This window comes from Pimephales promelas, chromosome 15, assembly GCF_988280905.1.
Source record: "Pimephales promelas chromosome 15, fPimPro1.hap1.1, whole genome shotgun sequence".
In the NCBI taxonomy this organism is placed as follows: Eukaryota; Metazoa; Chordata; class Actinopteri; order Cypriniformes; family Leuciscidae; genus Pimephales; species Pimephales promelas.
The window spans coordinates 4,407,449-4,419,521 of NC_142783.1; the positions used below are offsets into that span (position 1 = coordinate 4,407,449).

The 12,073-nt window shown below is 37.3% G+C and overlaps 1 protein-coding gene across 1 annotated transcript; it reads right to left on the reverse strand.

The window, feature by feature from the left end:
* Nucleotides 1–2,888: 2,888 nt before the first annotated feature.
* On the reverse strand, nt 2,889–6,635 carry ccr6b (C-C motif chemokine receptor 6b). Its single transcript, XM_039683719.2, has 2 exons — nt 6,550–6,635; nt 2,889–4,276 (listed from the first exon to the last, which is right to left on the reverse strand). Exon 2 carries the CDS (start codon nt 4,259–4,261, stop codon nt 3,197–3,199), a length of 1,065 nt encoding a protein of 354 aa, XP_039539653.2. The 5' UTR covers nt 4,262–4,276; nt 6,550–6,635; the 3' UTR covers nt 2,889–3,196.
* Nucleotides 6,636–12,073: the final 5,438 nt, after the last annotated feature.

Here is a 12,073-nt window from a genome sequence, read left to right on the forward strand (position 1 = left end):
TATAAATAACGGCACCCTAAAAAAAGGTTTTGAAAAGTAATTTTTAGCAATGATTTTAGTCTTAAATATATAAAATATAATATCATTTATTTATTTAGTCCCATAGATGGTTAATCAATTTCATAAACCTGTCCAGCAGATCTCACTGAGCACTGTCACACTTTCATGAAACTTTATTGTTCAAACAACTCAGAAATAATAGTCACCTTTTTTAAATTGAACATTTTATTAAAACCTTAACACAAAATATATTTTAAAAATGCATGTTTTTTGTTGAGTACATATTAAATAATGCGTTTTTATGGCTCATAGTCTGATATTGTGAGAATATGAAGCTCAAACTCCACTTTTTCAGAGGCTCAAACTAAACAAAAGTTTGCCATTTGGTGCATATACTGATATTTATATAGACAAAATGTAAGATGAAATTCTGATGCATGTAATGTAAATCATTGAGAACTTTATAACAGTATACTTACATAAAATTCATTTAAATATCAGCTGTTACTCCATATCTGCCAATAATGTCTTAGTAAGATGAAATTTAAATGTTTAGTTTATAATCAAAGCTCTGCAGTTTTCAAACATATAATGCAATATTGAGAGATGAACAAATAATCCTTCCTCGAAAGCCTGATGATCATATTTGATACTCATGCACATCATTTTTACAAAAAAAAAAAAAGGGATGAAGGGTGGCTTCAGTCCAGTAAGAGTTCATCTTCAAATATTACCAACAATATAAAAGTTATTCTAATGTTTACTTTAGAGGCCTTGGAGTATAGAATATGGTACACAAGGCTTTAGGGTTATTAATGTTTATGTTTTCTTGTTAAAGCTTGTTTTGTATATTGCAATAATATGTTTTATTGAGCCATTTACAAGCCACAGACATTTTTTACTTTCACACATTTCTAGACTCATAGAAATAAGCATTTGGATAAGCATTTGCCTTGCAAATAAGACATGGGCTGTAGAAGTCGGCCCACAGTAAAGTTACTGTAAAACACATTTGAATGAGACAATGAGGAAAACATCACAACAATTTGCTTACATACAAAAATATTTGGCATATTTTTCATATCCCTAATTCAAAAGAAAGTTTTGTAACACTTTACAAATAAAGTTAGTTAACAATGACAAAACACTTCTTAATCATAATTCATTGGACTTGCAACATGTTTTGATGCATTATTTTAAAGGTACACTATGTAGGAATTCCGTTTTTGTCAAACAGCGACCCCTAGAGTCGCTGTGGAGTACTTGTACTGTCATAAAACACTGAGTGGAAATAAGGTGTGGCCTCTTTAAGAGCTGCACGCGCCGGGTTAATTCTGTTTGATGCTCATTCTTATCCTATTTTTAGTGAAAGCCTGACCAAGTGAGACTCTTGTCCGGCTTTTTCACGCGGTCAGTTCCTCGTTTTCTTTTTGTTGACTCTTCCGAGCCTGTGGTCACGTGACGGTCGTAAACCGACACGTTCTACAGGCATTCTCCAGGTCACATGACCTGGCCAAAGACGGTCCGTCTTCTCCAAACTTACATAGGCGGCATTTCAAGAGGGCAGCACCTCTCGGAGCATTGATGGTGTCCAGCGCTGTATATTGACGTTAACTCTTTTGGCCAAAAGTTACATGGTGTGCCTTTAAAGTCCCCGTGAACCGGAAGTTGCAAACGACTTTTCTACAGTGTTGTGACGTATTTTCGAGAGAAACGGAATACTAAATGAGGCAAAATAGTGGGCGTGGCTTTTTTCCAACTAGCACCTGATTGGATCTAGAAAAATGGGTGTTTCATTCTGAAATTGATGATGACGCAAGTTTACACACGCTGTCAATCAATGCTCGCTCGGCGCTCACAAACACACAGCAGCTGTCAGTTGGAGGGGCGTGGTTATGAATGTTAAGGAGACACCCAAACCGTAAAAGAATACGTCGAGGGGCACTTTCAAAATTTGATTAAAGATTACGAAGCCCAAATTTTTTTTTGTGTGGATTGACTTGCATGTATGAATTGTTCACCACAAAACGATCAATTTAGGCAAACAAAGTAAGTATGGTCAATTTTGATTTCATAGGGACTTTAAAATCAACATGCTGTACAGTATGTTAAAGGGGTAATGAACTGAGAAATAAAATTGTCCTTGAGCTTTTGACATCTAAGAGGTCATCGTATTATAAGAATATCCTGTAATTTTCAGAACTGAAAACATCCTTGTTAGTCCAATAAAAGCTTTAATTGACACCAGCCTCAGCAAACGACTCGTTTTTCAAAGTGGGGAACTATGACGTCAAAGAGGATAAAACACCACCCCCGCAGAAGAAGATCAACGCCTACTTCAACACGGCCGGTTTAGCCCCGCCCACCGATTCGCGCATTACACCCATAGCTAAATAACATAGACCCCTACCTCGTGATGACAAACCAGATCGAGCTACCTCTGGATTCCAATAGGACTGAGTGGATAAACTTTATTTGTAATGACGTTCCAGCGGATGAGGTAAAACATTGTCCGTCTGTTCGCTTCATTTCACTGAGGATTGTTTTGTGAACAAGACTGGATTTGCAGACCAGTTAAGAGTAAAGAACGGTGCTGTGCCGTCTATAGTGGATCTGACAGGAATGGTGCAACACACGGACTCTGGGTCGAATCATTCCGGTTTTACAACATTGGACGTTTTCAAAACAATTTCCCCCAAGTGCATCGACGGGTGAGTTGAAACTCATTATAATATGCAAAACTGTTATCCACTCACAGCAGTGGGCGTTTACTTCCAAGTCTTCAGTGTGAGACGCCCATAGAAACCCAGCGTTTTTCAGCTAGGCTCAAAACTTGGTTACAAAATAACCTATTACTTATTCATTTTGATGTTTTTGAATGCAAAAACCAAGCGAACGTCATAAGTTGGCCTCAGACAACAATATAATGAAATTTAAAAAGCCAGTCCAATGAATAGTTTTGCTTTCATGAACTAACATTAACGTAGATTATTACACGTATTCTTGGATGTAAATAATCCCTTACTGTAGCAAATGCTCATTGTTAGGTAATGTCAGTTAATGCATTCACTAATGGGAGCTTACGGTAAAGTGTTACCAAAATATTTAGCATATAACCGTACTTGGTAAGTCATACACAGAATCATTCACTTCTTTCTTGAGAACAACCGCACGTCAATCACTCGAACATGTCATGTCACATTGTAAATGACGATTGGTTGTCATGATTGTGTTCAACAACGGTTTTCATTGCCGATACGTACAAGTCAGAGGTCTGCTGAGAGGAGCGTCCCGAGTAAATGTACCGTTTCCCCAGGCACCGCAAGTCCTGTAGGATCTGAAAGAAGTGGCTCCTGAATTTAACCCCGATGAAGGCGTACAGAATGGGATTTAAACAGCAGTGGAGGTAAGCGATGCTCCTGCTGATGGACAGCGTCATCAGAGTCAGCTGTTCCTCCTTGCAGAGTCTCTCATTGAACAGTTTGCTGATGTAGACGAGGAGCGCCACGTTGTAAGGCAGATGGCAGAGGACAAAAACAGAGACCACGGCCAGAACCACTCGGACCGCCTTGTGCTTCTGGAAGGTTTTTGCTTTGAGCAGCGTCGCAATGGTCCACGAGTAGCAGAATATCATGACCATCAACGGCAGCAAGAAGCCAATGAGCATCTGCATGCTGGGAATCAGGATCTTCATTAGCTTGGCGGTTTCCGGTTTCTCAAAGAAGCTGATGCATTCGTTCTGTTCCATCTGGTAATATGCGAACGTAGGCGAAGACAAAATGAATGCAAGCAGCCAAATGACCACGCAGATGAGGCGGCTGTACGCTCGAGCTCGCGATCGAATCTGGACGGATCGTGTGGCTTTGACGATGGACATGTAGCGGTCGCCGCTAACGCAGGCTAGCAGGAGCGTGCTACTGTACACGTTGATGCTGTAGGCGGCTCTCAGCAACTTACAGGCCCATGTGCCCATGCTCCAACTGTACAGTTCGTTGTATATGATCAGCGGAAGGGCCATGACGAAGAGGAGATCCGCCAATGCCACGTTTACCAGGAAGATGTCGGTCATGGTTTTGGCTTTCCTGTAGAAGGCGTACGTTACGAGGACCAAAACGTTGCCCACCAGGCCGAGAGCACAAATCAGGGAGTAGATGTACGTTTGGATGGTCACTTCATCCTTGTTGTACCCCGTCAGGTTACAAGGCTCTGCTTCTTCGTCCAAATAATAATAATCAGAGTTGTTATACATGTCGTCAGTCATATCTGTACGATTGACCTTGATAGGGAAGAGACAGATGGAGTGAAATTAAAAAGAGCATCATAGAAACCACACAGTAGTACTATGAAAACTTGTGCATATCAGACAGAAGCTCGTGCCTTTATTGTTTTGAATGGTCACTTTAAATCTTTACTTGCAGGTAATATTAATGTAATAAAAGGCCACTTTACACTTACACGGTTGTTTCTTACACACTCTAGAACACTATACACAAGGTGCACTTTGCAATGTAAAATTAAGATATTTACTTTGATCATTTTTTTAATAATCAGTGAAAGTCACGAACGTGCATCACAGAACAGAGCAAGGCGACCATTTGAGCTTATAAAACTTAAACTTCGTTATTATTATTTATTTTTTAAATGAGCGAACGTTTCGCTTGATAAGACCCTTATTCACCGTCTGGAATCGTTTAAAGCCCTTTGAACAGTTTGCACTGAAACTGTCTTTTGGACCTTGAGCCAACTCGTTCATCAAAATGAATGAATCTTTTTTCGTGTCATTTGGTTCATTCAACAAACGACCCTGTACCAAAAAAAACCCAAAAAAAACAAACAAACACAGGCTTTGGTAATCTTAATAACCTCTGTCCTATTTCCAATCTTGCCTTCTTTCCCAAACATTTAGTGCAAATTGTTGCTTCTCAATTGTCGTCTTATCTTACTGCAAACCATATTTTTGAGGCCCTTCAATCTGTTTTCCGTAAACAACACTGCAACTACATTAGTAGGTATGATTTGACTAGATGATTATGATCGTATGACAAATGATTTGTTAATTGCTTTGTACTCTGGCTGTCTTTAGATTTTGACTCCTTGATCTCAGTGATGCTTTTGACACTGTAGATCACTTTTTTTAATCATCCGTTTAGAGACTAAACTCTATTGCACTAAACTGGCTTGAATCATACCTTTCAGATCGAAAGCAGTTTGTTGCTATGGGCGGTTGCAGGTCTGAGGTTGGTGTGGTGCAATATGCGGTTCCTCAGGGATCAGTTCTGGGCCCTTTACTATTCTGCATCTACATTTGGTCACTTGGTCAACTTCTAAGATTGGTCTTAACTTTCATTGCTATGCAGATGACACCCAGCTTCACATACATTCAAAACCTGATAATATGGCTGTTGCCTTTCTGTCGCAATGTATTTCTGAGATTTAAAAAAAAAATATCGATGACTCAAAATTGGTATATTAGGTTATATATATTAGGAGTATAATAGGTTATACTCATTGGTTCACCCCACCAGCTAAGCTAAGTCTTTAACTTTAAATGTGGATGGCTCTGTCTTAGAGTTTCAAGTGAATAAAAAAAAAACTGAGGGTGAAATTTGATGCCAATTTGACATTTGATCCTCGTTTCCAGAATACTGTCAAAACACACACACACACATATACAGTATATATATATATATATATATATATAACATTTTCAGTTACATTATTCAGAAACATTATAGAGAACAGTACAGTATATTATGTCCATAGTATGGTAGATAGATACTTCTTAAAGTACGGTACATTTTTTACACAAGGGATTACAAGTTTTGCCTAATTGCATGTGTGAGAGGGAAGCTAAGCAAATATTTCTGCATCATGTTTGTGTCTGTGTAGATATCAGATAAGATAATGACACCACAGTCATAATTACAAAAAATGAAAGACGTTTGTGTCCTTGTTTAAAATGTGTTTTGTTTAAGGGACGTATCAGACATAGAAAGTCCTGCAGATATATTTCTGCACATTCAAATGCATCTACTTCTTTTTAAGTAAAACATTTTACATTTTAAGTCAAACTCACTCCAACTCGTTTGTTAAACCATAGTGATTAAGGGAAAATGAAGTATTCATTTTGTTAAGAAACCCATGCCCAGGGACAATTTATCCCAAAGTATTTCAGCTTAAAGCTTAGCCAGAAATAAAGACAATAAATATTCACTTATAATATTACTTTATATTATTGTAATATACAATAATTGATATTATTATTAAACTGACTTGAGTTGAATTATGCTCTATTGTCCTCTGTAGAGGTGCTGTACAATCAATTTATTAATTTATTCATAACAGATGAATTGTAAAACATTAACAGTGTTATTTTCCTGTGTATTAATGTGAAGCTGATTTGATACTATATTGAATGAACTGTGATATATGTCCAAACTTTGACTTGAATAAAGCAATATTTCCCACATTCCTAATTATATTTGTGTATAATCTATTGTGAACAAAAGCACTTTTATCAAATGAATGTCTGTGTTTAAAATACTGTACCTCGAAGCGGCCTCTTCTTTAAAGGTCTTCGGACTGATTTGAGAAGAGAGGAATAGCTCACCACCAGTTCACTTGTGATGCACCTGCTTCAGTGTTGAGTTCCTCTGGCTGTTTCCTTATGTTTGAACAGTCCGGCCCATAGAGATCATGTGGTATTGTCACAAACACAGACTACTTAGATCAAATGTCTCTGTTGTTTCCATGGTTCTGCTATCTGATAAAGCTTTTTTATGTCATTTTCTTCCACCTACACCAATGAGAAATATCATTTGACTTTTAAGCCCACAAGGAAAGCTTTGATCTCTCAAATATATTTGCAAGTCTGTCAAATTACACTTCTGATCCCTATAAGTAGACAGTGTTATTTTAGTATCATTGAGATATATTTAATAATTTTTAGAATTTTTGACAATTTTCATTTTTCAAAATATATATATATAATAGTGCTGTCAAACGATTAATCACATCCAAAATAAAAGTTTGTGTTTACATAATATATGTGGGTGCACTGTTATATATATAAATACACACACATGCTTGTATATTTAAAAAATATTTTCATGTTTTAATGTATATAGATTTATATATAATTCATATTATATAAATATAAATATTTTATATATAAATAATATTTTTTTCTTAAATATACATGCATGTGTGTGTATTTATATATATACAAAATAATTATACACAGTTCACCAACATTATGTACAAACTTTTATTTGGATGCGATTAATCACGCTTAATCGTTTGACAGCCCTAATATATATATATATAGCCTATATATATATATATATACATAATAGACTGTGGTGGGAGACACAATGGGAGTGATGTCAGGTGGTGTATTTATTAAAGTAGATAACCATAAAATGTCCCAAAATGGGTGAAATAAAGTGTTTAAACAAAAGGGGATGTGTCCTCATTGTGCCAGGGGATTGTGAAGGATGGCTATAGTGAACTGATGGGATGGGTCCAGGTAAAGCCTGGTTGATCCTCACTTAGATCCTCAGGCGATAAACTGATATCTTTGATGGTTTTAGCGCCTCATTGGACAAAATTTCTCCACATTTGACACACTGCGCCTTAGTCTCAGCAGTACCTGCCCTTATAAACCCAAATTTAATGTATTCAGCATCGAACTTTCTCACCACACACTTAGAAAGCCTTTGCTTGCTCAGGTCTATCTCCCACATCTGCTTTACTTTTCAGAAAACGATCAATAAATGTCTATATAATGTCATGTTTGAACGATTGCTGTGACATCATTGGTGTTGCGACATTTAAACATAAATGAGCTTTTAGATAATGCATCTTGATTTGAGTAATTAAATAAATAAGAACGAGTATAGAAAATAACAAGATTTGCCAATTAAAAAATAAATTAAAGGGGTGATTAAGTAGGATTTTACTTTTCTAACTTTAGTTAGTGTGTAATGTTGCTGTTTTTGCATAAACCACATCTGCAAAATTACACGTTCAAAGTTTAAAAACAAATTAAGATATTTGCTTTTAAAGAAAAGGACTACAACAAACGTTTAAACAACCGTGATGTATTGTTCTCTTTAAAAAAAATATATCTTAAAAATAATCATGTTTATGTGTGAATAAACTCTCTGACAGTGGGATATGGACATATGATGTCATTTAAAAAAAAAACAAACAATAAAAACACTGTCTAAAGTCTGTACTAAAGAAACAATTATTGATGAACACGTATGGAATGTAATTAAATAATCACTTTAGGTGTCTTGTTGATTATATTTAGTTTCATATAAAAGCAACAGAACCTAAATTACATCCATTTTATTAGCAACACGCGCACGGGCGTGAATCCCGCGATATCAGTCTTTAATCTCACAGGTGTCCGGCTTGCCAGCGCTTTTTTCACTCCTCTCACTCCAGCGCCTACTCTCGGAATCGGATACATTTCAGGCGAGGCAAGGCGCATCTCAAACAAGCCTACAGTTCACTGATCGCGTGATGAGAGACGAGATGGCATGGCGAATGATTCATTGCGCAACAGAGCCCAGGCATCTGATAAATGTCTTATCTTGTATTATGCGTGCTCAGCGCCGATGTTCACTACACACAATCCGAAAGTGAAAGTAAAACACGGGCGCAATGCTGCATACATTAGACTATCTCCCAATATCTAACCCATCTCTGGAATCTGGACTGTGTAGGCCACGTGGCTCTGGTCTCTATTTTGGTCTCTGTTTGCACTTTAAATATTGAGTACTTTGAATATTGAGTAGGGGAGAGCGGGGCACAACCTAAACCTTTTTGGTTTTGGCTCAATTAATTAAAAAATAATTAGGTTAGATTAATACTTTTTTTTTCACAAGCAACATACACATCTCTGCTACAAATGAACACTTAAAGTTTTTTTCTAGGACCTACCATTTTCGTACAGTTGCACTGAAGTGACAGAAGTGCAAATGTTACAACTTACCCCATATGCGGGGTTAATTGTAACAGATAGAGGGGTAGTTGTAACACTTGTGTGTAACACACATAGTTCAGTACTATTTTATTTGTATAGTTTGATATTGTTTGTGCATCTGTATAGACAGATATCCATACATATCCCTCATCCAATCATCCTTCTATTATGGATCAATATCATGGATAGAGACATAGAAAAGGGCTGCATAGTTTTGCAATAAATAATAATAAATAAAATTATAAATATTGTAATTTCAATTAAATTAGATTTGTGTGTGGCAGCTGCATGATGTACAATTATTATTATTATTAATAATAACAGTAATGATAATACAAATGAGCTTAAAATAAAAAATTAAAGGGTTTATTGCATTAATAACAGGCCATATTTTTAATAAATAAGCAAGTTATCATTCATAGTACACTAAATTTTAAACATTTTAAATCCCAACATTGTTTATGAAAGTCTAACAAAGTTAAATGTAGCCTACACTCAAACCTGAAAAGGTGTGTGGCTCCGTTTTCATTTGATTATCATTAGCCGCGTTTCCACTGCCGGGCTAGGGCTGGGCCAGAGCTAACAGCGAGCCGAGCCGAGCTAGTGGCCTCGGGCCTCAAGCACCGGGCTTGCGTTTCCACTGCCGGGCCAATAGCCCCACAGCGCTGCCCCTGACCCCACCCCTAACACGCCTTTCTGGATCAAACGTCACAAAACCCAACCCATTTCAGCAGGTATTATGAATTAATTTATTTTTTTAATTAGGAAGATAGCATGTGTATTAACTCACCTGCCGTAGTGGCTGCAATAGTGTCACGAGACCAGTACAGGCGATTCTCCATTTCAAGCAGCGATTTTTTGTAGAAGTCTTGTAGATTAAAGCTTTAAATGTCCAATTTAAAACGAACAAATTCGAATCGAAAGCCAATATCTTTCTGACTATGTAATTATGTAGCCTAGCTAATTAATTTCTCTCTGTGCATCCGGAGATGCAGATGTTTTTAGCCGAAAATCATTTAGAAAACAATAGTTTATTAATAAACAATTAATGCCTCGTTATTTTATATTATTTTATTAGCAGACACATTTATTATAGCCTATAAATCACCTATAATCCCCTTTCTGTAGGCTGTGGTTACGGCTCTTTCATTCAGCACTGCAGGGAAAATATCATTTCCAGGTTCTAATTTGGCCTCAGAAAACCAGTAAAATATATATTTTTTTCATATTCATTTGTCAAATATTTTAAATGTTTAAGGGGCAAAAAATCAAACAAATATCTGAAAATTCGTCGATATGTAGCCTATATATAGCCTATATATTTTTGCGCAGCATTTGGCATAGGTCTACAGTTCAAATTAAAATGTTATGCAATTTTAAACGGTTAATCGGTTAAACATGGACACCCGTGCATCTTGCTTCAGATCATAACGTTCCATAACACCGATAAACTCCGCCTTTTACCTTGAGCACGCCTCTAGCCCGAGCTGGCCCCCTCTGGCCCAAGGTATTCGACGGGCCAGAAATCCTGGCCGTTGGCCCTGAGGAAGCCCCGATCAAGCCCCGGAAGTGACAGTGGAAACGCGACTGGCCCTGGCACGCACTAGCACGGCCCGGCCCTGGCCCGGCAGTGGAAACGCGGCTATTGTACACTTGGAGGCTAAGTTGAAACACTCTGTTACAACCAACACCGCTGTGTATTACATATTTTAACCCTAGCTAACAGTCGCTAGGAATTGCTGACATGTTTCAAAACGGTGTTATGTTTGAGCCAACAAGACAGTGATTAAGGCAATAATATAAAGTTAGATTTGAAAACGTATACACCCAACTCAGAAACCGAAAAAAAAACTATGATGAAAAAAATTGCTGTCATGGTGTCAAAACACTCTTTGTCTAGTATCTTCACGAAATATAATCAAAACTTTCCGCAAATTCGCGGGAGATCGTCTTCTGGCAGCAAGAGAAAAATAGCGGAAAGACGGCGGCTTGATCCTGACGAACTATGTAAACGGTCCGTGTTACATTTAACCCCGTGTTAGGTTGTGCCCCGCGCTCCCCTACTTTGATTTTGGTTGCAATTATTGTTTGCACTTAAAGGTACAATATGTAAGACTTTTGTAATAAAATATCCAAAAATCACTTGCACAGTGTGACATATTTCCTGCAGTTGTGTGGTCGTCCCAGAAAAAAATGTCGCCTGTCAATGACGTAACCCATGGCGACAGACCTGCGTAGTGCGTAACGTTTAGCGGCACGCAGTTCTTGTTTCTTTCAAAAACAAACAAACAAAAAGTTATTTTTTCTTTCAAACATAGACCATAAAAAGCAAACTTTGGGACAAACAAAGAGAACTAAAATGAGGTTCAATATCAGCGTGGCGTTTTTGAGATGCCGAGAGCTCCACGTCCACGACTAACTTGGACTCGACAGAGTGTCACGAGTCACGACATGACAGCTTTATTAGACAGGTGAGCAAATGTACATAAAACAAATCAACGTTATAAAACGTTAGCTCAACAAGATGAAATGTTAGAATAGGGTCCGTATGTTATTCTAAATGTCGTTTACTGTGATAGGGTAACGTTAGAGCAAGTTTCCTCACAAGTTTAATTTGTCTAACAAACTGACCAGTTTGAGTAATCCAGCGCTTGTGGGTAGTTCGGTAGAATTAAATGTCCTTATTCCTTTATATCCATGGGATTTCTGTCTCTTTAGAAATTGCAATCTGCCTCATACCACTGTAATGTTAAAAAACATGAATGTTTGCACTCATCCATAAACATTATTAGATCCAGCACTTGACAGCAAGTCCCATCATTCAGCTCATCACTGCGTCATCAACCTACGCCTTTGTTATTGTTGGAAACTGCGGCCTCTTGTGGCGGAAAAAAACGACATTATTGTGCCTTTTAAAAGACTAAGATTTTTGTTTTTTCTGTATTTATTTCAATGTTCAATTTGTAGAAGCGTTGGTCACACACAGAAGATCTGGAAGCTCATTTTTCATGTACAGTAGTTTCTGAAGAGACTCCTGTGAAGTCACATTATAATCTATATTTCAATAGATATAAAATA